The 27596-nt window shown below is 43.4% G+C and overlaps 1 protein-coding gene across 1 annotated transcript; it reads right to left on the bottom strand.

Annotated features, from left to right (window-relative positions):
* Positions 1–84: 84 nt before the first annotated feature.
* LOC138765756 (uncharacterized) lies at positions 85–25908 on the bottom strand. Its single transcript, XM_069942803.1, has 6 exons — positions 25538–25908; positions 19221–19360; positions 12039–12169; positions 7897–8023; positions 969–1082; positions 85–235 (listed from the first exon to the last, which is right to left on the bottom strand). Exons 1-6 carry the CDS (start codon positions 25827–25829, stop codon positions 98–100), a joined length of 942 nt encoding a protein of 313 aa, XP_069798904.1. The 5' UTR covers positions 25830–25908; the 3' UTR covers positions 85–97.
* Positions 25909–27596: the final 1688 nt, after the last annotated feature.

The following is a 27596-nucleotide window of genomic DNA, read 5'->3' as shown; positions in this document are numbered from 1 at the left end:
CTTTTATTGTAGAAAATATACTTTTCTGTGACATAAAAATCCTCAACTCTGCCACCAAATTTTACCAAAACTTTGAATTGAGAGTCCAAGAGAATTATTACACGAGGAGACTGCGGTTAAATTCATAGGCAACCTTCAGCCTGGTCTTCCCGCTGGGTTGGGACCAGTGATGGAAAAGAGACTGCAGGTGATGGGATGGGCTGAAGCCAGTGACGTGGACGGACACAGAGGCCACCTGGAGAGAAGAGAAAAATAACAGGCAAAGTAGTCAAAGTGCTCCATATAATGTTTGTAGATTGAATTTAAAGGAATTTGTTGAAGGTCCACTTATTACTTTTTTTTCCATACTGTACATAGTCCTATACCTGGCCTATACTGAGCCAAATAATAGTGCAAAATATGTCCATCTTGTCTTACCAAATTATCATATAGTGCCTACTATTTTGCCTACCCCAGCCCTCTTCCTTCTCTTTCATTAAAGTCACTTAAAGGGGTACTCCAGTGAAAATCTTTTTCTTTCAAATCAACTGGTTTCAGAAAGTTATATAGATTTGTATTTTAATTCTATTTAAAAATCTTACGTTAACCCATACTTATCAGCTGCTTTATGTCCTGCAGAAAGTGGTGTTTTATTTTCAGTCTGACACAAGGCTCTCTGCTGCCACCCCTGTCCCAGACAGGAACTGTCCAGAGTAGGAGAGGGTTTCTATGTGCAATTTCTACTGCTCTGGACAGTAAAACAGTAAAAGGAAATCAACCTTCTATCTCAACATCCGCATAATGAATGAATCACTGTGCTGTCCCTCCCTTAACTTAGGGGACAATTGACCGCCATTCTCACGATCAGTGGTGGTCACAGTGGCTGCACCCCCACAGATCAGCCAGCTATCCCCTATACTGTGAATAGGAGATAACTATTGATCTTGGCCACAACTTTTTGACCAAAATGAGCCTTCATGGTTTCTGACCTTCATAAGTTTGAGCTCCGGGTCTCTTGCTAAACCATTGCTCAGTTTGTGTGGCTGTGGCCTCTGTTTCGGGAGTGGAGAAGATGCCGAAAACTTGGTTCTGTGAGGTGGACCCTGTGGAAGGGAAAAATAAACAACTCTTAACATCAGTATACCAGTCCAGGTCACTACTGAGTATGGCTAGGTTCACACTGCGTTTTTGCAATCTGTTTTATTTCGTCCGTTTTTTGCAAAAAACGGATGAAAAAAACGGATGCATTTGTGTGCATCCGTTTTGATCCGTTTTTCCATTGACTTCCATTGTAAAAAAAAATGGATAAAAATGGATCTGTTTTTTTTAACGGACACTAAAGTAGTGTCAGCTAAGTTTGTTGTGTCCGTAAAAAAAAAAACTGATCCGTTTTGATCCGTTTTTTTTTTTACAATGGGAGTCAATGGAAAAATGGATCAAAACAGATGCACACAAATGCATCCATTTTTTTCATCTGTTTTTTGCAAAAAACGGATGAAAAAAACGGATTGCAAAAACGCAGTGTGAACCAAGCCTATCACTGACATCATTAATTCCCTTTAGTCAAGGTTATAGATGTGTACCTGTTACACCCTATTTGACCACTATGTAACGTCCCAATAGGTGCTGTATATGGGACGAAAGCCTGGGCGTCCCAATAGATGCTGTATATGGGACGAAAGCTTGGAAAGCATCTACCAGACAACCAACTAACCCTGTACCAATAGGTCCTTTACCAGCACAGTTACAGATACGGCTCACCTGACACTACTTCGGCTGTTGGCATCTCGCTACAGCAGACGGGTACAGCCGCCACTGCTCAATACAGGTCCGATAACAGGCTCCACTCCTCTGCACATCCTCAGAGCATGCTACCAAATGGAGGCCTGAACACATTTGGAATCAACCAGCATTGTTCAGTTATCAACAAAATCTAGAGTAATCACACACACACACACATATATATATATATATATACACAGAGAGAGAGAGTGTGTATATATATATATATATATATATATATATATACATATATATATATGTCAGGCACTACTGTATACCAATCACCAAAAACCCGTTTGGTCATCACAGAAGATCCAGACGTATTTAACATTGTTTACTGTGCTACTTCTTTCTGAAAACAACCTCCTACTATATCTAAGGAATCGCTTCCATCAATAAAGGTATTTTATCCATGGACAATGAGACTTATTACAAGTCTACTGAAACCCAGTTAGGTTACATTGTATCTTTTCTCTAAGAAGTTTCCCATATCCCTGATGAACGGGAATTGTGTTGGGTGATGTGGAGTTACTTATATTATGGACAGCATTATCAATAACCATGACGACATTTGACTACTATTATACGACAACACTGGACTACTATTATATGACGACACTTGACTACTATCATCCTGACCTTTAATATCACATCACAATTATGATACCAACCCAGTATAGGGATAGGCGCCTATTGGGTAGCCGGTACTGCGCTGTAGAGGTCCTCACCCTGCGTCTGGTTCGGGGGTTCGCCTTTCTACCGGTGCCGGTATTTTGAAGAAAAACTACTTTTATTGCTGCGGAGTGGCGGGAGTCAATCTGGCGTGGCCTAGAGCATCTGTGCCCTAGGCCTGCGGTGCCTCTCTCCCCAGCTCCATCCAGCCCAGGGGCGTGCTGAAAGTGAGGGGAGGCACCGCAGGGCACAGATGCTCTAGGCCACACCACATTGACTCCCTGCCCTGTCGGCACCGGGAGAAATACCAGCACCAGGAGAACGTCCGTCTCCCAAACCGGATGCAGTGTGAGGACCTCTAAAAGGCAGTACCAGCGGTTTGGGGGCAGCTACATGCCAGTACAGAGTCGCTTTAAAGGAGAAGTCCGGCCTCAGCTGACTTCTCACAGGTGGCAGGGGCAGGTGAGAGAGTAATGAGTAAGAGTAAATGAAGTATTGCTCACCTCTCCCCATGCCCGCGATGAGCGCTGGGACTGGTCTCGGGACCCCCATGTTGTGGTGACATCATGACTCGGGGGAAGATGCCTGTCCGGGCTGATGGTCCCCCCGCTCAGCCAATCAGTGACTGGAGTGGCATCCCTGTATGTTCGCTAACATACATGAAGATGAAGATGGAAAGATGAAGATGGAAAGATAATAGCTGGTGTATAGACAGATTACATTCTCTCAGGTACTGGATTAAGCAGCAACTCTTAAAGGGGCTGTTTAATCAAACTTCCCTGCCTGCCCCAAAGCCTGCTCTGATATCTCCCAAGGACGGGGCCCTCTCTTCGATGCCCACACTCCCTAACAGCTGAGACACCTGTGTTAATAAACCAATGGGAATCCGCACCAACTCCATATACTGAAGGGATTTGGCTTTATAGAAAATATTTCTTTCCATTGAAAGAGTATTATAGAGAAGCTGCAGATGGTATAAGAGACTACATCTATATCATCTAATATTGTATGAATAGTGTAACAGATGGGGAAATCTTTGGGGGAGTTATACAACTTCATCTCCATGTATGTCATCAAACAGTGACTAAATGAACAGATACGTCTTTTGGGGGAGTTATTGTAAGACGCCTCTATAACCTTTAGCATTGACTCAGCGGAGTAAGAACAGATGAGTAAAGCCTTGGAGGAGTTATACTTTATGAACAGATATCCATACAGTTGTATGAGTAACATGTCATATGTATAAACTAGCTTGCTTTAGTCATTGACAATGAATTCTAGATCTTCAGACTGATGTATCTACATGAGATAGCAGAAACTCCCACACAGCCCCTTTAATATATGATCAATAATATAGACTCAGCTATAGTTAAAGGGGTTGTCCAGCGAAAATCTTTTTCTTTCAAATCAACTGGTGTCAGAAAGTTATATAGATTTGTAATTTACTTCTATTTAAAAATTTCAAGTCTTCCCATACTTATCAGCTGCTGTATGTCCTGCAGGAAATGTTGTTTTCTTTTCAGTCTGACACAGTGCTCTCTGCTTTCACCTCAGATCATGTCAGGAACTGTCCAGAGCAGGAGAGGTTTTCTATGGGGATTTGCTGCTACTCTGGACAGTTCCTGTCTGGGACAGAGATGGCAGCAGAGAGCACTGTGTCATACTGAAGAGCAAATAACATTTTCTGCAGGACATACAGCAGCTGATAAGTGTGGGAAGACTTGAGATTTTTGAATAGAAGTAAATTACAAATCTATATAACTTTCTGAAACCAGTTGATTTGAAAGAAAAAGATTTTTGTTGGATAACCCCTTTAACCAAATCTGCACCAGGCCTTCCTCCTTCCCTCAAGTCCTCCAAACCATCTACAATTGTGAGAGGTTGAGAAGTGTATGGACCAGTATCCTAATGGTAAGGCCTCAGCAGTAAAAGGGGTATTTTAGCTGGTAACATATGTAACTTATTAGGTGGCGCTCTGACCACCAGTCTGCCATCGGTTGTGACCATCCTACTGCTGAATAGAGGACAGTAATGTATAATGAACACTACCTGTAGTATCCTGATGGGCTGCGTCGTTGTCCAGGAGAATTATTTTTTATTCAATATGCAAATTAGCTCTTAGGTGGACTGTGATGTTACTGCCACTATACCAGGCTGCATCCTTCACATTGCCTCCTATAGTCGCGCCTGCTAGAAGAAAGAGCCACCTCTTAGCTGTGATATTATGGAGAGGCCAATGCATGGCTATTTTAGGAGAGGGGAGGAATGCAGACAGTCCCGCCCCCAGGGCACTTAAGACTTAATCTTAATTTTTTTTTAATTTTTTTTTTAGAACAATGTAACTCATCAGGATAGGGGTAAAAACAGTGTTCATTACACATGTCCTCTATCCAGCTATTGGCCTTCATTGACAGATATCTATGTAGGATGGCGCGTAGGAAAAGCCACCAGGGACCACCCCCATTGACTCAAAGCCCTTTGCAACACTGCAGTGTTTAAAAGGGTATTTATGTGTTCCGTAATTACATAGACAATGTGCTACAGATGGAAACTCGGAACCTCCAGTATCATCATTCATAATGATGCTGGGAGCTCTGAAACTGTTTATATCTTTGGGCTCCTGTACTGTGCTATACTGTACTGTATACTATATACATACTATAGCAAGTTATGGAGTATGTATGTCTACCATTTACATCACTCAATAGCTTGACCATAAGTTAGAGGCAGGTTAAGTTGGTCATACACCTTTGATATGCTTATTCAACCAGTTAACTCTTCCCGTCTTCCCATACACATGTATGCTTGACTGCTCGTGCATGTACTCTCACTGTACTTAGATTGCTGGCCAGTCAAATAGTTGGCAGATCATAACCTTGAGCTTTATGGTTTTTATGCTACTTTTATGCTACTTACAGGTAGGAGTGCTACACATGGAGCATCTTGAACCATGTGACTAGTATAATGGAATCAGACATTTGTTGACTGTGCTGCACCAGTACAGGATCCGCAGCGGGTCTCGCTGTGAATTCACAGCGAGAATTCCGCAGCGGATCCGGTACTTGTGAGCGTACCTTTAAGGTGTCCATACACTTTGGACCAAAAAAACAGACCGGACGCCAGTCTTAAATTAGGCCCCCCCCCTTTTCCACAGATGGAGTCATGGCGCACGCCTCTTAGGGCCAGTTCGCACAGAGAATTCCGCCAGCCTTCGTGTCATACAGGCAGTTTATGGGAGGGCTTGCATGCCTCCTCTCTCTGCGCTCATGTCAATTCTTCCGAGCAGACAGAGGAGGCGTGCGATCCCTCCCAAGACTGCCTGTATGACACAGAGGCTGGCGGGATTCTGCTGGAATTCAGCAGTTTTACTCCGCGTGAACTGGCCCTTAATGAATCTGGCTGACCGGGCGCCTAAACCTGTGGAGGCGTACCAAATCTACACCTGGTTCTAGCAGGTGTAGCTTTGGATAATGATTTAAGCTTGTGAGGCAAAGGAGGAGCCCCCTTATTCCCTCATAAGATGAGCAGGGGATACAGCAGGCATACGCCAGGGAGAAAGAACGAATCTGCACCTTATCCCTGGTGTATGCCTCCGGCAGGACTTTCATAAGTGTCAGCTCTGGACTTCAAATGTCTGTCAATTTTTGTTTAATTTTGAAGCCTCAAGTGCCCAAATAAGTTTATTTCATTTTCCTGCTACATGCTTACTATCTGGTTGACCTTTTCAAAGTAACTGTAAACATAATTACAAATAGGCATGTGAACGTCATTCACACCCCCTCAGCCTCATATTCACACCCACTCAACTTGATTCATATCCATGTTGCCTCCTTTTCATACCCCCTAAGCCTTATTCATGTTTCTATAGTCTCATAGACACAAGCCCCTTACTCACACCCCTCTGCTGTATATTCACACCCCTGAGCCTGACCCACACCCCTCTGCTGTATATTCACACCCCTGAGCCTGACCCACACCCCTCTGCTGTATATTCACACCCCTGAGCCTGACTCACACCCCTTCAGCCTCATAATCACACCCCGAGTCCAGCAATTAAACCCCTTTTTGAAGTTCACGCCCACCTGACTATTCAGGGTAAAGAGTCAGATAGTCAACCAAGTAGTAAACCTCTATATCTTGTAAACAGGCAGACATAGAAACGATAAAATAAAAAATGGTTTTAGAATGAGGGCACCCCCCAAGCATGTGAAAATTTTTAAACCTATGCCAGCTCAGAGCTGGCGTAGGTTTCAGTATAATTTTTCCACCAGAAAAATGATAAATGTGGTGCACGCAGAGGCCGCACCCCCTGTAACTCCCCCTCTCCGCCCCACTGGCGACGGTGGCGGACATGGGGCAGATGCGAAAAAAATATTTGCAAAAATACCATTTGCAAATATTTTTACGCCAATCTGCTCCATCTGCGCCTAAAAAAGGCATTTACGCCTTTTCATACATGTCCCCCATTGGCTTCTATTGACTTTATGATAGTTGCCCGTACATTCTCATTTAAAACACAGCCTGTAAGTTTTACCCAGAGCAGTTCCATACTCGATTTACAAGTATGTGACAATTTAAGGCTATGTTCACACAGCGTTTTAATTTCATTAACAACTGCCGTTCTTTTCAATGAAAAAAACGTCTGTTGGTATTTAAATTAATATGTTTGCATTGATTACAATGCAACAGTGGCCATAGTGTATACACATGGGGGGGAGGGGGGGTTTGGTTATCAAGACTTAAATTAGGCCCCCGCATTTTCCGTGGCCAAATTTACTAAGAGGTGTACGTCAGGCGTACCAAAAGCTACATCTGTTTTTAGCAGGTGTAGATTTGGATCATGATTTACACCTGTGAGCAGGCATAAATCATGATAAATGAGGCGCGGGAGAAGGCCACACCTCCTCCCTTCCTTGTCACCCCGATGGGTGAGCAGGGGAAAAGGCAGGTGTACGCAAGGAAGAAGGGGCGAATCCGCACCTTCTCCCTGGCATATGCCCCTGCCGTAGACTTCATAAATGTCCCCCTATGGGTTGTTGAACTGCAGACGAAGAAAATAATAAGCAAGTCTATGACCAATGAGCATGCTGTAGTTTGTCGCTGAATACAGTGGCCATAATAAACTACGTCCGCTGTATTACGTTGTGTGAACACGGCCTTATAGTGATTTTTTTTATCTAAAGCTTTGTTCACACTTCACTTGTGGCTTCGACTTATTGAACTGAAAAATCCATCTCACAATGCATACCGCCGACTCCCAACAGATATCATTACCTTACTATGGTATAAGGTCCATCAAGTTCCACGGTGGTTTTATCAGTAAGAATAGCACTGCGTCCATCTTGTAAGACTGCTTACAGAGTCAGCAATGGCCGTGTAAATATAGAAGCCTTAGGGAAAATCGCTACGGTTTCATATACAATCAACAAGATCACAGGTCACAGATGGTAAGAGCGATCTAACCTTGTCATTGGGGTTGATATGGAGAGATGAGAGGTAGGTGCTGTGTAGCTGGGATCCTTCCCATTTATAAAGAAGATCAGGATCTCTTGTGTGTTCACATGAGGCGCTCTGTAAATAGTCGGTGGATCTATAATCACAAAACATCATTTATAAAATAGAGAAGAAGGACATGTTAGAAGTAGAGGTTGCACATAGAAGGTGTTACCAAAAAAATCAAGATTGACCCACCATCAAGGTTCTGGTTCACACTAGAGATAAGCAAAACCTGCAGCATTTGATTACTGGTTGCTGAAGAAGTTGGATGCAGCCCTAGGGAGTCTTGGAAAACATGGATAAAGCCTATGCCTGTATCCATATTTTCAAGGCAGCACGAGGGCCTTATGACTCAGAGCGATAATCAGCCGAATCAGCGTGATTTTGTGTAATACAGACAACAATCAGGCGTTGAAATGATCATTGGCTGATTGTTTCTTTAGGCCCAGACCTAAAATCATTGGCTGCCCAACGCGCATTGCTACGTGTAATAGTGTTGCACGGCCGATGGCTGACGAGTGCCCAAATAGTTAATACTTTACCTGTCCACGTTTCCGGTCTTCTCCTGCACTTTGTATACATCCCGGCACTACCTGCTGCAGCATCAGAGCTGCCTGTCTGAGCTGACAGGCAGCTCAGCCAATCACTGGCCGGGATCGGCACAGCCAGAGATTGAAAATCGGCCTGTCAGCTCAGACAGGCTGCTCTGACTCTGCAGCGGGACGCATACAGAATGCGGGAGAAAACCTGCAGCATGAACAGGTGAACAGGTGAAGTATTTACTGTTTGGGCTAGGGACATCGCTAACAATGTCCATGCTAAATGATTATAATTTTCAAAAGTTGTTTGGTTCAGAAATAAAATTATCCATTTATTAATGATTTTTATGTGCTGAATTTAAATATCACAAGGAAAAATGTGAATTGTCTCTAGTTTCTATGATATGGCAGAGTTCTCATGTTACTGTTTTGTGAATTGTATAGAATACAGTATAATAGCCGACATATTTATTACTTCTGCAATCATAAGGAAGCAAGTTTACTGTTCATAAACTTTTGAAATATATTCATAGGAAACTTAGCTCTATCTGAAATCAACTACAATTTACAGGCAGATCCAAGAATTTTTACAAATAATTATGTTTATTGAACTCTGGAATGTAGGTCCTTATTCAATGGCTACTCGGTGCATTTACACATGTCTTTTGTATTCATACATGGGATTGTCTCTGATAACTGTCCAACAGTAATCTGCAAGCATTGATGGCTTCCATGAAGGCTAGGTTCACACTGCGTTTTTGCAATCCGTTTTTTTTAAAAAACTGACAAAAAATGGATGCATTTAAAAAAAAAAAAAAACGGATCGAAACGGATCAGTTTTTTTTAACGAACACAAAAGTTTTTTTTTTAATAATGGAAGTCAATGGAAAAACGGATCAAAACGGATGCACACAAATGCATCTGTTTTTTTCATCTGTTTTTTCGCAAAAAACTGATGAAAAACACGGATAGCAAAAACGCTGTGTGAACCTAGCCCTATACCATAACTATTGGTCATTCTATGATGCAATATACCAGTTGATGATGCAATACTGATGATGCAAACTTTTTCTAGTATTGTATCACAGGCTGTGAGAAGTATAGAAAGCACGTCTATATCTTGAAAATTAAAGCCAATTTCAAAATTTGAACATAATTTTCGATCTCAGCACCCCAGAACTAGTTAAGTTTAACTGTTTTCATGTCGGAACCTTTTTGGCTGTTGACCAGTGTTATCTGTGTAATAGGCCCAGTAAACGAGTTCTGATCTACCGGATCGGCGCTCGTTTACAATATTGATTGGGTCTACATCAGCCCGTGTAATAGGACCCTTAGGGTTGCATCGAGGTTCACTCATCTCTTCTTCACACCACTAAAGATCCTTCAGAAAAGGAGGGTCTACTTTCTGCATGGGTTCTAAAATAGTTGCATATGTGGAGGGCAGAGGAAGAAGTGCAGCAGAAACAAAAGCTAAGATTCAGAGAGGAACTAATACCTTGAATACCTTCTTTTTGAATTGAATCTAAAATCTGGCAGGTACTCCTTTTTCTTAATTCTTTTATTTCTTTTCTTTTTTTGTAATATAAAAGTATACCTGTCCAGGTGCACTTTAATTCAGATTTGGAATAAAAAGTGTCCTAATTGGCCTGAAACGAAGAACTGTATCCAAGTTCTTCAATGCCAAGCCAGTGTAATCCTAACTTAGTTTAAGTACAGTAAGGGACAGGGACTCTAACCCTACAAACCCTAACCCTAAAGGTGGCCATACACTTTAATGAACTGTGGGCCAAACATTCTCTCCTGATCTCCCCATACACATGAACTTCCACCATGGAGCATCCCATACTTGCGCTGTGGCTTACCCCTCCATATTTCCTCTATGGGGAGGGTTGAACCGCAGCAAAACAGCTCTATCCCTTAACCCTTTCAAAACAAAAGGGTCAGGCCGCAAAAGTCCAGCATGCTTAACCCATCTCTCCATCGATGAATGATAAAAGTACACTTTGGACCCACCAAAAAAAAAGAGTTACTGCCCAAAGGTAAAACGGTTTTGGAGATGAATTTTCAATGTATTATTCTTGTTGACACAGTGCAATGTGCGCATGTCTCCTTCTGTTGCCTTGCTGAATGTGAGGGTCCCGGGGGCGTCCAAGGCCGTACAACAGTTTGCCTCATTTCTGTTTCTGGCGGCCAAGATAGCGATTGCCACCTCATGGAAAAAAGGGGCGGTACCCCCGGAATTGGTGAGAGTTAAACTCAACTGGATTATGGTCAATGACCGGCTGCATGCTCTTCTTCACGATAGGGAAGAAAAATTTCTAAAGGTCTGGCAGCCCTGAATTTCTTATATATCATCCTCTACGTAGGGTTGTTGGCCTTGGACACCCCTGCGGTTGTACGGGCTTGGGTGATGCGGGGGCCTTACACTACCTCCTTTTCCCCCCTTTCCTCCCCCTCTTCCCCTTAATCCCTTTCCTGTTTTTCCTGGTATGTCTTGTCTGACTCTTCTTTTTCTCTTTTCTGTTTTTCTCTTATTGATTCCTCGGCCCCGGTCCCACCGGACGCCGGAACCCCGGGTTTTTGTTTAGTTGAATTTAGCAGACAACGTTTCGGTCTGCCCGGTTGTTCTGACATTGGACTATAGTTAAAAATGATGTGATGTTAGTTACACCCTTTTCTGCTGTCAATGATAGCTTCCACTTTAAACTGTTGGATTTATTTTATTTGATGTATGGTCATACATTGCCGATTGTGGGCTACTTTGTACACTTGATGCTCTTTCATTTGCAATTGTTTGCGGAACAAAACAAAAAACTTAATGAAACTTTTTGGAAAACAAAAAAAAAAGAGTTCAGCCGACTTAAGACTAAGGTCTATGGGCACCTTAAGTTAGGATTAGGGTTACTAGTCTCAAAATCTCTAACCCTAAGAGTTACAGGGAGAAGGGTTCAGGTCTCTAAACCTAACCATTCTCCTGCTCACTAAATTGGTGGCCATTAGAGATGGGCGTAAGTCAAGCTATAGGCTGTATCCATGTTCTCCAGGATTCCGTTGGGCTGCATCAAACTTTGCCAGCCAACGGTATGCTTGAGCCGCACTCATCTCTAGTGGTCATGCTTTTAGGCAACGTCACAGACCCAAATCCCTAAATTTTGAGATTCACTGAAATCCAAAAATTTGGGGAAATGCAGAACAAATTAATTTAATGCCAGGTCAATTTGTTCTTTTTTTTTAACTAGAATTCTTTCCTTCTCCACTGAGGAAGTTCATTGGGCGCTGTATAGACCTGTATACAGTGAGCTTCCTCTAGGGGTCACAATATTATCATGTAACTATATGATTATGTAAAGGAAAGCAGGGGATTTGCAGTTCTGTATCAGAAAATAATAGCTTCGACCCACATAGAGAATTCCAGGCCTATTTAGATTGCACTAGATCTCCAGAGATGTGAGATATTAACCCTTAAGCATCCGTATCCTTCATGGATAATCTTGTGAACACCAATGTGTCCTGGAAACAAATCATTGTCTCTTTATACCCAACGACCTTTGCTCCAGATATGCCGCCTACCTTCTCCATGTCTGTTTATGACCTTCAGGTTCAACGTCATGTAATAATGATTCCAGCGGCTGAATGTCGTCTTCCACCAGGGGATGCGACACTGGAGGAAAGCAGCTTTCGAATATGTGTTCCAGACGGCTCTGAAGAATGAAGGACAGGCAGGAGAATACAATTACATTACATAAAACCTTATATAACATTTTTTCTTTATAAAGTAAGGTGGTCATAAAAACTATCGGAAATGTAGTCAGTTGGATCCATAAGGAAATCCGGGACAGGTTATTATTTAGTGATGAATAAAAATTCAATTGAACAAAAGAACATTTATTACTATTTAAAGGGATCTTTCCAGCAAGATTGTACTTTAAGCCACAGGATACACATGACGTTTATGGGACCGATATTCCTATAACAGAGATTGCTGTGACGAAGCCCCCCTCATTGCAGCATAGCAGTTCCCCCTATCTCTCATACATCTTCAACCTCTTTGCCTCTTAAAGGGGTTATCCAGCGCTACAAAAACATGGCCACTTTCTTCCAGAGACAGCACCACTCTTGTCTCCAGTTCAGGTGTGGTTTGCAGTTAAGCTCCATTTACTTTAATGGAACTGAGTTACAAAACCTGCACCCAAACTGGAGACAAGAGTGGTGCTGTCTCTGGAAGAATATAGCCTTGTTTTTGTAGCGCTGAATAACGCCTTTAACTACAAGATGTACAGCCTCTGTTATCACTAATAATAATAGAGAAGCCATAGTCGATGATGGGACCATGACAGCTTAGCAGGCTGCTATTTCATTAAGGTCTTAAGGGGGTTATCTGGGTAACAAAAAATAATATTCTGAACGACCAATACCACCCTATGTCTAATATACATGTATAACCTATCTTGCACCCTTTTCCTGTTTGTTTTTTTCCTATTTACCCCCTCTTGATGTCTAAATTAATCTCCTCTGTGTCCACTCTGACAACGCTCATCTCCCTCTTCCCCCCTCCCTTTGTATACACAGGACATGTGCTCTCCTCTTAGGGGGCAGGGTTAGCTATCTATTGACTTGGTAACCCGACCCCCAGGAGATATCATCTGCATCACCTCTATGCACCTGTGCTGTATCTGTAATATCTCTGCTTGCTGTCAGTGAATGCAGACATATGTACCTATCTGCTCTGTATATTGTAAGTGTTATAGCTATTCTTAGAGTCTGGATGAAACTAGAGTGTTTTCATTCACAGTCAGCAAGCAGAGATCTAAACCGACACTACCCCCTAGTAAACAGATGCCTATTATGCAGCACATAGCTACACCATGTGCACGTCAGCTCTGCTAGATAATCAGCTAGTATGGAATACATACTGGGGTGATGTGATGCAAAATCAGTGAAAAAAACAGTCCTGTGTTTTCTGTGCAATGGTAATAACAGCAGTGGGCAGGAATGAAAGCTAAGGGGGCGAGTACGCAAATGGACCAATCAGGGAAATGCATGATGGGAAATGTAATTTCCTGGCCGGCGCCATCTTGTAACTCAGGAACGGCAGCAGCAAGAAAGACAGGAGATGGCTCAAAATACTCAGGGGAACTTGGTGAGTAAGGGTCCATTTACAGAGAAAGATTATCTGACAGATTATCTGCCAAAGATTTAAAGGGAACCAATCACGCCGAAAATCACCCTTATAATAAGGAAACGTGCTGGCACATCACCCAGCACGCTTCCCAAACATCCCCCTGTGCCCTCCTCTATAGACCGTATTCTTACTTTTATGATGTCCCGCGCTGTATGTAAAAGCCGGCAAGTAGTCACAGTGGGCGTATCTAGTGACGGTCCTGGGCGTATCAAGTCATGGCTCTGGGCGGTTGGAATCGCTGTTATCACGCCCAGAGGGGCGTGATTAAAAGACCTGCATTCCGCCGACGTCACCCGGGGCCTGCGTTCCACGTCTGCGGCGCGGCGACATCTTTAGCACGGCGCTGTACGGCGGGAGAAGATACTGACGAACTGCGCATGTGCAGCGTCCTGAAGACGTCGGCACGCCGCCAATGTGGAACGCAGGCCCCGGGAGACGTCGGCGGAATGCAGGTCTTTAAATCACGCCCCTCTGGGCTCGATAACAGCGATTCCAACCGCCCAGGACCGTGACTAGATACGCCCAGGACCGTGACTAGATACGCCCACCGTGACTACTTGCCGGCATTTACATACAGCGCGGGACATCATAAAAGTAAGAATATGGTCAAATAGAGGGGGGCACGGAGGGTACAGGGGGATGTTAGGGAAGCGTGCTGGGTGATGTGCCAGTACATTTCCTTATCATTAGGGTGATTTTTGGCGTGATTGGTTCCCTTTAAAGCCATAGCCAGGAATGGATTTAAAAAGAGGAGAAATCTCAGGCTTTCCTTTATGACCTGATCTCTGTTTATAGTCTGTTTCTGGCTTTGGCTCCAAATCTTTGGCAGATAATCTGTGAGATAATCTTTCTGTATAAATGGACCCTTACAGCAGCTAGCATTTCATTTTTTATCTCTTAGGTGGATAACCCCTTTAAGGGCTCATACTACATGCCATATAGGAGAACTCAAGGCCATGTCAGCACAATAGAGCTGCAAGGAAAGTATTAAGAATTCCGGTGCAATAACTCCATAAATTATTCCAGTACAAATACACCTGCTTATGGGCTGCATTCCCAGTCTCCTTGTTATCCACATTTCTAGTGTTCAGCAATATTTCTAGGCTCCATGCATAACCTTGAAGTCTTCTGAACAGCGAAAGAAATCGGGAAGCCACGCTGTCAGCAACATTGCACTTTTCACTCCTGACAACTGCTTATTCTTTATCTACTGTATGTCACTATATTACAGCCAGTCTCCTATTACCCATCCAACTCTGTGCCATTGACTTCTACAATGGCGTTCTAAAAGTCAGCTGTATTATCTGTCTGCAGCTGTTTCCCATTGATGATACCCTGAATACATGAACATTACCATACTTTATACTGACTCTTTAGCTTTGGCTGTCCAGGCATGATAGGAACTGTAGTTTTTCAGCAGCTGGAGGGCCCAGGGGCGTAGCTAGGTTCACGGGGCCCCATAGCAAAAAAATTTAAGGGGCCCCCCTCCCCTACACACAACACACAGCACCATATACATACAGTGTATGCTCTGTGATGGTACTGGTACTGTAGTGTGTAAGCGACACAAAGTTCAGAAGACAGAGATATTTGCTTTACTGCTGGTGCACTGATAACCCCTGACCTCTGCAGGGAGCTCTACACATTTTCCTTTCCTCATTTGCAGCTGGAGAACAGAGGTCAGAGGTTATCAGTGCAGTGAAGCAGAGATCTCTTTGTCTTCTGCTTGTTAACCCTTTTTTTGTGTTGCAGCATGTACTTAAACATTGGGTCACTTACACATTGCAGTACATAAGGGGTTAAGCAAAAGGACACACGCTCTTACCTTCTCCCCTGGGCCCCCCTACTGCACGGGCCCCATAGCAGCTGCCTACCCTGCCTCTATGGTAGCTACGCCACTGGGAGGGCCGCAAGTTGGACACCAGAGCAATAAATCATCTGCGGCTCATTCAATGAGATTGACTTGCTCCATGATCCAGCTACATAGCGTATATCAGGATTGAAAAAAACACAGGGTACAGTTACTAAGTTGCCCTTCATGTTCTGCAAAGGGCATAAACCTATCAAGATAATGTCGGCCCGGGATAAACTGATGAGATGAGTTGGATTATGATCAGATTCCTTGATGCTTTCTTGCAAGTGCTTCTTATGGCAGGCTGCATTGCGTTCAGCTCAATACTGGAGATAAATATCGGTATTGCTCTAGGGCGACAGTCTGATTACATTACAGGAGAAAATCTTATCATTCTCATGCTGCAGTTCTCCAATATCACACAGTGATCACTATCACACATTGACACCTTCGCCAGTGCTGCAGCAGGCCGTAAAGCATGTTGCTATTAAATACGAAAGATTTTTTTTAGGAGAAGTGAAGGGAAAAAAGAGAACATGACTATATTATTATGGGATGCACCCCAATTTTTATTGGGCTCCTGGGCCGCTAACATTAAAGCTTAGTTCACAATACCATTGCATTTTTAATATATATGGTGGAGTACCACAACATAGGGGCTTCTGTATGGGGTTGAAAGAAGACTAGATCCAAACAACCAGTAAAGGTCATACCTTATAAAGGGATTATTCAGCGTTAGAAAAACATGGCCACTTTCTTTCAGAGACATCACCACTCTTGTCTCCAGTTTAGGTGTAGCTTTTGTAATGGCCCTATTTCACAGGTCGTTTAGAGGAGCAAACGAGCGCTCTCAGCACTGAAGTGAATGGAGCTTAATTGTAGGGCATACCTAAACTTGTGTTTCTCTAACACTGGTTAAACCCTTAAAGGCGAAGTCCAGCGAAAATTTTTATTAAAGTATTGTATTGCCCCCCAAAAGTTATACAAATCACCAATATACACTTATTACTGGAAATGCACATAAAGTGCTTTTTTCCCTGCACTTACTACTGCATCAAGGCTTGACTTCCTGGGTAACATGGTGATGTCACTTCCTGGATAACATGGTGATGTCACTTCCTGGATAACATGGTGATGTCACTTCCTGGATAACATGGTGATGTCACTCCCCGACTCCCAGAGCTGTGCGGGCTGTGGCTGCTGGAGAGAATGATGGCAGAGGGATGCTCAGTGTCCCTCCAGTGCCCTGTGTCCCGCTGCCATCCTCCTCTCCAGCAGCCACAGCCCACACAGCTCTGGGAGTTGGGTCATGATATCACCATTATCCAGGAAGTGACATCACCATGTTATCCAGGAAGTGAAGCCTTGATGCAGTAGTAAGTGCAGGGAAAAAAGCACTTTATAAGCATTTCCCATAATAAGTGTATATTGGGGATTAGTATAACTTTTGGGGGGCAATACAATACTTTAATAAAAACTTTTGCCGGACTTCTCCTTTAAAGGTCCTCGTACACATTAGTGAGAAGTTAGCCGAATCCATCATTTTCAGCAAGACTTTGTGACCCTTGAGGCTGGGAAAGAGAAGGATGGGGCATGTTGGATTTCAAAAGCCCAGTCCTTTTGTTTTTTGGGACATAAACCTCCAGTAGAGGTGTCTGGCAGTGGCTTATGCCCTCTCTCTCCATTCAGAACACACGAACGTTCAGCTTGGCTGAGTACAGAGAGACTAATGGCAGAATGAATGTTTGGCTAACAGTTATAGAAGGTGTATATACACCATTATAAAGAAGTAGGTTAATGGCTGAACTAATGTCGAGCAAATGATCATCTGATGAACTATCATTTTGCAGACATTGCCATATACTGTACATTTTAGTCCATATTGGTCACCAGGCAAAAAACAAATAATCTTTCGGAGAATATTCTGGCAATATTCTTTCCTGAAAGATCAATTATGGATGTTTTCCAAATCAAAGGTCTTTTCTCCAACTTTCTTCGTCTTATTACACAGCTCGATGATCAGGCGTCCAGGGTTGCACTAACATTGTTAGATTGTTTGTGCAGCCCTTTGCTTTATTCAGCTGTCAGCCACACATCTGCTATTACACGGGAAGATGTCCGGCCAATGGCAGATTATTTTTTATTAGGTTTAAAGTAAACGATCAGCCAACGAGCAAGCAATTGCTTGTTGGTCAGCTGATCGCTGGATCTACAGCACAGGGCGAATTGGCAGATAATCGCTCATTGTACTAGGGCTGTTCCTCATTGTCACATATTACCCGATGAGTAATTGTTTCAGTTGAAACTGACCATATTTATCAACTTTAACCTAATGTAGTATATGGAAAAGGGCCCTCACGCCTCCTGTTTCAATACTTTGTGTGTCATTTTGTAATGTCTGCATACTGGATGTACTGTCACAGTTGTAAAGTGCTGCTGAATATGTCGGCACTAAATAAATATTCTTACTATTGTTATTAAAACAAGGTAAAAAATGATTATAGTGCAGCACAGTGCACAATAATCATTTTTCTAAATTGCTTTAATTTTCAATATTGTTCTTCAGGCTATACATTAAAGCGAATGTGACAAAAACCTCCTCCCCTCTTTGACGCGTCTCCATTGATTCTAATAGAGCTGGGGTTTTGTCACACTGGGGGCCGGCGAGCCCACCTCCAGTGCTTCATGCCCAGCCAGTGACTGGCACCGTGCACTGGAATTGGGTGGTGGTTCAAGAAAAGGACCGCAGCACCAGCATCCCCGCACCGGCGCTGGTCTGTTCATGTAAAAAAATGGTCAGTATGAACAATTCTGCACTATAATCTGACAATGACTGGAGCAGATGCCAGTGGAATCCTAACACCCCTTTCCGTCTACATCTATGGTTTGTACATGTCTGATGTAATGAGATGTGCCATGGAAGTTGATGGAATACTTAAAGTGTCACTGTCGTTTTTTGTTTTTTTTTGCAGGAATCAATAGTCCAGGCGATTTTAAGAAACATTGTAATTGGGTTTATTAGGCAAATATGCCATTATCTACATTCAAAAAGACTTTCCCTAGGTCACCCCCCTCCCTCTCATTCACTGCTCATTATCAGGAAATCTCGACTCTTTTACATCAGTAGAGCCCTGTGTAATCTATGGAGAGAGGAGGGGGGAGGAGGGAGATTAGTCGCCAGCAGAGAGCATGGAACAAAGGATTGCACAGTGGGAGCTGTGTGAAAGCTGGTATTCAGAGGTCAGAGAGGTCAGTGCTGACTTCAGAGGAGATAGCTCGGTAATGTAGCTGTAAATTAACCCTTTGTTGTCCTGTTTGGTGCCTCATCTCGCTCCGCCCCTCCCCTCTCCATAAGAGAACCATGAAGACAGGGGGGAGAGCTTCAAACTGCTTTTCATGATAAAAATGCATTTTTTCTTAGCTAATAAACCCAATTACAAAGTTTCTTAAAATCGCCTGTACTATTGATTTCTGCAAACAAAATTTAAACAACAGTGACACTTTAATGATCGTGCGTGTTCTTCTACACCTGATACACCTAGCAACAAGGAATCCCAATGCAAAGATCTATGTATATGAGACTTATAAGGAATACAATGCAGTAGTGCTTCTTTCTCTATCACATATGATAAAGGAAATCACATGCTGTGGTCATACACCTCACAGCACCAATTCCCTGTGCAGGTGTGACTTTCATCTGACCCTTTTCCATGCTCACTTTGTCTATGGAGTTCTCTCTTGTAGACAGCGTTGTGCTGTCTTCGCACCACCATCGCCCGTTGTGCTGTATTGCGTGCCCCTCCTGATCTTCTGCCTGTGGTTCTTCTCCTTCTGCATCTCTGAAGGCCACCCAGGTGTCTGCAAACGGAGAAAAAAGCAGAATTATTTTTAGCATTGGTAATGTTCCACATATTTTAATAAAATAGAGCAGAGCTGTCACCTGCATGATGGATGGCAACTATATGTAGACCCAGCCTTACCATGCAGCAATAAACCTACATGTATATATGCCACCGGTAAAGAACATGAGGCTTGGAGGTACCAGAGGGAAAAGGCTATACCTGGCCATAAAGATGAGCAACTACAGTGGTGCCTTGGATTATGAGCATAATTCGTTCTGGGACTGTGCTTGTAATCCAGATACACTTTTAAACTAAAGCAAATTTTCCCATAAGAAATCACTAATATGCAGACAATTGGTTCCACACCCCAAAAATAATGATTTTTTTATTCTGAATAACATGTAGAACAGATGAAACAAAGAATGAGAAACAGCTGAATATGTCATATTATAAGTGACTGTACAGTATAGCAATCAGCATGTGGAGTATAATGTATAGTAAGGGCATAAACCAGTTTGTATGTACAGGATGGAACTGCAGATCCCCATAATGCAGTAGCGTAGTACAACAGGCTAGAATAGAGAAGCAGGGCTGCTGTCAGAGGTCTGTGACAGCAATGGGAAAGGGGGTGTGTTCAGCATAGACCAATCAGGAAGTGAGAATCACAGAGCTGTGCAGGAGGACAGTGACAAAAACTACTCTATACAGCAGTGTGAGTGGCTGAGTGTAAGTGTAGGCACATTATAGCAGGAATGGAGAGGATGGGAAACTCAAGGGCTGACAGAGACTGCAGGGAGCATGAAGGAATGAGCAGGGCAGATGTGGGCAAATAATGCAGTCTGTCTGGGAAGAGAGGGGTTACAGCTATGAAGAGACTACCGCCATAGTCCTGTCCCCTGATGAAAGCACCAGCCTTAAGTGGATCTGCTATGATTTGGAAGGTGGGGCATGGTCTGCATAGCGGGGTCTACCGCACTGTACTCTGACACAGGAAGTCTCCCTTACCTTCCAAATCATAGCAGATCCACTTCAGGCTGGGGCTTACATCAGGGGACAGGACTGTGGAGGTAATCTCTTCATAGCTGTAACCCCTTTCTCCCCGGACAGAGAGTGCTGCATGTATGTGCCCACATATGCCCTGCTCATTCTTTCCGGCTCCCTGCAGTCTCTGTCTATAATGTGCCTGCACTCACACTCAGCTATACACATTGCTACTATAATGTGCCTGCACTCACACCTATACACACTGCTTCTTTAATGTGCCTGCACTCACACTCAGCTATACACACTGCTGCTATAATGTGCCTGCACTTACACCCCTTCATCAACACTGCTGTATAGAAAAGTTTCTATCACTGTCCTCCTGCACAGCTCTGATTCTCACTTCCTGATTGGTCCAGGCTGAACACACACTCCTTCCTCACTGCAGTTGCAGTCATGCGACCAAACAGACCTCTGGCAGCAGATCTGATTCTCTATTCTAGCCTGTTGTACTACGCTACTGCATTATGGGGATCTGCAGTTCCATCCTGTATCTACAAACTGCTGCTGTATTTTCATTCTTATGCACTTACTATAAATTATACTCCACATACTGATTGTTATACTGTACAGTAACGTATAATATCACATATTCAGCTGTTTCTAAATGTTTGTTTCATTAGTTTTACATGTTGTCCAGAATTTTAAAAAATCATTATTTTTTGGGTGTGGAACCAATTGTCTGCATTACAATGATTTCTTATGGGAAAATTTGCTTTGGTTTAAGAGTGGATTTGGATCACAAGCGCGGTCCCGGAAAGAATTATGGTCACAATCCAAGGCACCACTGTTATCTAATGTCTGTGCGCTGTTCTGGAAACATGGAAGGTCAGATGTCATTTTATCAAATTGTATTGTTTACCCCGTAATGGCATTACCCCATAATAACAAACACATGCCAAAACGTCACAGATTCAGAGTATGCAATCCATAGGAATATGTTATGTTTCATCCCAGTGGACCTTCATCAGACGAGGATTGGGAGAGAGCAGATTGCGCTGCTGGTTTCACTTTATTAAAGGGGTTGTTTACAAAAAATTGTTTTATTTCAAATCAGCTGCTGTATGTCCTACAGGAAGTGGTGTATTCTCTCCAGTCTGACACAGTGCTCTCTGCTGCCACCACCCTGTCAGGAACTTTCCAGAGCAGTACCAAATCCCCATAGAAAACCTCTCCTACTATCCAGACTGGAAATAATCCACTACTTCCTGCAGGACATACAGCAAGTGGTAAGTACTAGAAGGTTTTTTTTTTTTGTTTTTTTTTTATAAATAGAAGCAAATTACATATCTCTGGCACTTTCTGGTACCAGTTGATTTGAAAGAATTTTTTTTTTTTGTGAACTACCCCTTTAAGCAATCTAAGTACTCGATAAAACTAATGTCTGAATCTATGACTTTTTCGGAGTGAGAAGTAAGAGTGCGTTTACACAGAAAGATTTATCTGACAGATTTTTAAGACCAAAGCCAGGAACAGACTATAAACTGGGAACAGGTCATAAAGGAAAGACTGAGATGTTTCCTCTTTTTGAATCCATTCCTGGCTTTGGCTTCAAAAATTTGTCAGATAAATCTGTCTGTGTAAACACACCATAAGTGTAACTTCAGCATCCACCTCCGTAACAGAGTGCCTTAAGATTATGCCATGATGCCTCAAACCTGATGGCCACACACACACCTCTCCTAGACCTCCAAGAGAGGCTTCTTAAAAGGCGCCGCGCCCTGAAAGATGATGATTTGGACCAGCAACATGGACAAGTGAACACAGAGTGATGAAAAATAAATGAAATAAATGTGTGCTGTAAAATATATCCCAGACATCCGGTCGGATCTATAAAAATTCCATGTAAGAGCCTAGAGGGCCGGGCAAGAAGTTATTGTGCTCCAACAGAGTGAAAGTGAAGAGCGTGCAAAGTGCTTCCATCCCCAGGGAATTCAGACACTGCAAAGTCACCATCCCTAGGCAACTCTGACCCCCATGGCTTCAATTAGTCACCGACATTTAGCCATTGGGCCAACCTGCGTAAAACCAGAACATCACCCCCCTGCATACATTATATACCCATCCATTACCAAATAATAACATTTTACGTATTACATTTATTACAGAAACCACTCTGTCAGGATAATAGGCAGTAATGTTACGGGATGAAATGTACCCCTCCATATCTGACACTGAGCTGGATGCAAGTAGTAATAAATATTTTAGTGATCCTAGAGAGATCCATGTTCTACACCAGCGGCTCTGACTGCATGATTAACTGCTCCTGGGAAAAGAGATCATTTACATGGCCCCGCCCCCTAACTTTAACTCTTCACAACCAATAGTGGAATCATTTATCAGTCCCTATGGTATAGTCTATCTGATAAGGGGGCAAGGGTTATCACTGGGACATGTGGCAGACACTTCTGCGGGGGAATAGAACATTACATCTAATCATACATTGGCTGTACATCACCTGTACACTATCAATGTAAGGATTAGAGGGAGATACTGTCAATGCTGTATATATTACATACATTTACACATGCAGGGTCATTTTAAAGAGGAAAACGGTGTGAATTTTAGGAGAAAAAAATTCCATGAATAAAACTGGTCTTTATGTATCCATTAATGAATGGAGTATTACTGCAGAAGGAGTTTTTGCTGGTAGTTTTAGTTACAAAAAAGTGCACATTTTAAAGAATAGGAGATAGCTAGCAGATTGGGGGGGGGGGTACTAGGTAAGCGATAACTTTTAATATTGCAAAATCTCCCTTAAAGCACGTTTATTACCAGTAAAATACATTTGAAACAACTGAAGTGTCAGAGAGGCGTGGCCTAGGGTCTTACGTAAGGCTGCAACACCTCTGTGCTGTAAATCCCCACCCTCTTGTTCATTGACAGACTCTGCTTACAATACTTCTGGTGAAATCCCATACCAGGTGCGGTGAGTATGCCAGGTTAGGGATCGACTTCAATATCTCCATCGCCATACCAGACCTGAACCATACCATCAAACACCCCCCCCCCCCCCCCCCCCCAAAAAAAAAAAAAGACACCAGGCTTACTGGCAAATCTGAACAGGAGGTACAAGACTAATAAAAACAAAAAAAAGGTTGTTTCCTGCTGGCCCCCCCTGGCCCCCCTGCAAGGTGCTGCCCTAGGCACCGGACCACGAATGCCTAGTGGTACATATGGCCCTGGGTGGCGCTAAAGAGCTTGGGGTAGATTTATCAGGCAATTTTACAGTAGGATTGTGCAGTATTGCCTATAACAACCAATCACAGCTCAGCTTTCAAATATTCATGAGCCCTGGTAAATGTAAGCTAAGGGGTGATTGGTTGGTATAGGCAACAAAGGAAAATCTTACCGTAACACTGCCCGATAAATCTTCCCCTTGTTTTTTTTAGAAGAGATACTGTGCCTGCTTTTTTCCCAGTGGGCACTGCATGGCCTATAAGATTCCCTAAACCAGGTTGCCGGTCTCAAGGAGACACATTATTACCTCAGAGCTAAGGGTATGTTCACACTGAGTAAATGTGGCAGAATTGCTGCGCAAAGAGCGACTGGAGCGGAGGCGGCCGACCTCTCTCATAGACAGGCTATGGCACACTAAGGCAGGCGGGATTCCGTGGCGGAGAGTTCCGCTGCAGAATTCCGCCACATTTACTCAGTGTGAATATACCCTAAAATATTAAATAAAGCAAGCTTGTAAATAGTTCTGATTGAAAACTTCCCATTAGGGTATGTTCACACTGAGCAAACGGGGTGGAATCCCACCTACTTCCGTGTCAGATGGCGTCTCTATGGGAGGGCTTGCCTGCCTCTGCTCTCTGCTCAAAGAGTTGACATGTCAATTCTGAGAGCGGAGGAGAGCAGAGGTGTGCGAGTTCTCCCATAGAGATGTCGTCTGACACTGAAGCAGGTGGGATTCCACGGCGCAGGTCTCTGCCGTGGAATTCCACCCCATTTGCTCAGTGTGAACATACCCTTACATTGTGTAATAGCCTATGTGTCTCCATGGTTACAGACTACAACTGTAGTCTGTAGTCAATGAGACCCATACGTTTATATGGAGCTGTAAATAAGTTAGGATTATTTGCAAAGTTGGTTTATTTTTAGAGATGAGCACAACTTGAGTATGCTCGAGTCCGACCGTTTGGCAATAGAATACTAGTGGCTACATCCATCTTCTTCAGCCACCGATGTTCAAATCCCCATCAACCAAACTCATGTTGTCGTCATCTCTATTAATTTTATCATTTAGATGCATTGGAGCAATAAAATGGGTGGCAATGGTAGACACCGATTCGACTATAGCTGAATGGTATATTTTGAAGGCTGCATGCAGGAGTTTTCCACTGGAAACAAACATGTCTTTGTGTTGACGGCAGAACATTAGTGCCCGGGGTTTAACATCAAAGGTCCAGCTGAAGGCAACCCCACTGGAAGCGGATCTTGGATATAATCACTTGGGTCTATTTCTAATGTGGTGATTCACAACCTTTTTGGCTTTATGATATATGTCCTGTGTAGTCAATAATAACAACAAACTTTACAATAGAGGCAGAGTGGACCCTAGTCTGACACATTGGGGAACATGAAGCCACAGAGCTGATGCATTGTGGTCCCAGAAGACAGCCCATGTAAGTGACATTCATGTTAATGTAGTAGTCCTAAAATAGGAATCACCCCCCCCCCCCAATAGCATAAACCAGCAGAATATCAAAGTACATCTGATGAACATAAAAGATCTAAAAGGTCGGCTTCTTCATTCCCTGAGCCCATACTGAGCCCCCCCATGTCTCCCAGCAGGATATAGAGACCTACAGAACAGACTATATTATTGTGTATACACAGTGACGCTGGCAACATGCGATACAGCCATCCACACGCATATGGGTTGTCATGTGGATTTAGTCCAAACAGCAGAATATCTGCATATACGTTACGGGAGGAGGGGATTATAGGGTGCCCTGCAGGGCCACAGCTACTAATCCCAGATTACTGAATACTTTATGTGATCTATGTCGACATATTGATATTTGTTTCTATGTGAAAACACACAATGAAAATGGAACTGCAGTAGCTGCGGAATTCGAATATACATGTATGTGATGACAATCGTGGGTCATGCATGAAGAAGACATACTGAGATATTGGTACTTACCATCAGGCCGACATCTGTGCAGACCCTTGTGGTACCATTCATTCTCATCTTCCCCCTCCATCTGCTGTGTCCCTTGAAATTCTCCCCAGAGGACGGGGGATCCCTCAGTTCTTGTCCAGTCCACCTCTGTCTCCAGATCCTTTTCCTCGATCATGTCTCTTAATGGAGATCCCACCGTGGTGTGAACAATCCCTGCGTCGACTTGATGCTGAGCAGAGGATGTCATGGCGTGTCTGATAAATGTGTTTGTTTTTTTGTGCGGGGTCCTATGTGACCCCGAAAACGTCCTCATTCGCCCTGGTTTAGCCGGTATTATTAAGAGCGAGCAGCCAAGCTCACACTGTATTCAGCTTTCTCCCCCTCCCTCCATTTTCTGCGCTCCCCCTGCCGCTCTTTGCCTCTCGGAGGAGAAAAGCTGTTTTCTCACATTCTTACAAAAGCAGCACTGCCACCTAGCAACCCGACCAATTACCATCATTATCTGGGAGGCAGGAGACGTACTGTATATACAGCTCTGCCTACCTCTCTGTGGACACGTAGCCCTGAACCCACAGTGCATTCGTTTCTAAGGATCGATCTCCTAGTATATTTTATAGATTTTGTAAATAGCAGGGTTTCACCATTGCATTTCTGCAGTGTAAAGCTCTATAGCAATGTAACTAGTATAATAATAGAGTGAAATGTATTTATAAAAATAACAATAGAAGCTGATATACACAACACATAGATCCTGTACAGCAGCACATGGGATCGAATTATGGCCCTATAACTAGTAGGGGCCCATAGCAAAGATCAAAATGCCCCCTCATCATTACGGTGCTTGGTTATAATGCCTTTGTGTTCATTTCATCCACTATGCCAGTGGGCCAATTCCCTAATTTCTTGCCTTTAAAACCGGTCACACACATTATGTTAAAGGGAATCTGTCACTAGGTTTATGCCACTTTAAATAAACGCAGCAAAAAATAGTGATATAAATGCTGAACAGATCCGTGTATTACTTACATTATTTTGTTCAGCTGTTCTCCTAATATGCAGGAGAATAGCATTCTTACCACACCCCTCCCCCCACCCTACAGTTGCTGATTGGCAATTGACTGCCTATACACAGCATGGATAGATAACTGCCAATCAGCTGCTTCTCATGAATATTGAGGACTACTGGGCTCATGCACATAATGAAAAGGACTACTTATTGTCCATGTTATTCAGGAGGAGATCTCTGGATCAGCTGCACAGAACAATGTAAGTGATACAGCATTCTGTTCAGCTTCTCTATAACTAGTTTATTCTACCCTTACATAGGACAGGAGTGAAGGTCCCCATACATCACACACTTTTGTCAACCGTTTCTGTCACTTATGGTGGGTTCGGCTGTTGGTACAAGATATATGGGGCTCTCCTGACAAACCACCGACAGATGATAGTATATGTAGAAAGGCTGGTCGGCACAACCCCTTCCAATGTGTCGGGCATCGGGCAGAGGGCAATTATGATGGGGTGCCAACCACATAAAGCAACAGTCTTTTGATACGATCACGTAGATGCAATGAATAAGGTGGCACTCACCATCCGATGAATTTCTTTATCATCATATCAAAAAGGACATACAGGATGCAAACAGCGTGGCAGACGCCAGCAAGTAGGTGGTAACAGTCTGTTTCGCAGTGTAAACGCTTCTACGGACCAGCAGGATGTACCTTTTTCCCCTGTGGTCAGTGTCCTGCCGGGCTGCTACGGCGTCCCTTGGATTAGTGTAATCACGGATGACCACAGTGGTGTAGTGACCCTCCCGGACTATCGGAACTGCCACCCACAGAAAGGGGAAATGTCCCAAGGCTGTAGTGTATACTGTGTTAGTGTGGTGAAGAATCACAGAGTCTCGTTATCTTAAATAAGCTTGGTTTTACTTGAAAGGTACTAGTGTGCCGCAAGTTATACAGCTGTACTTTTGACAAGATGAGTGACACTTCACAGTTCCCTTGATGAAGCACTCCGGCTGCACGCTCCATTGTGTGCAGTGGGGAATTCTGATGTGGGTGTACACGGATGTGCCCGC

This window comes from Dendropsophus ebraccatus, chromosome 10 (assembly GCF_027789765.1).
Source record: "Dendropsophus ebraccatus isolate aDenEbr1 chromosome 10, aDenEbr1.pat, whole genome shotgun sequence".
NCBI lineage: Eukaryota > Metazoa > Chordata > Amphibia > Anura > Hylidae > Dendropsophus > Dendropsophus ebraccatus.
The sequence above is the reverse complement of the archived record's forward strand: the minus strand, read 5'-3'. Positions and strand labels throughout refer to the sequence as shown.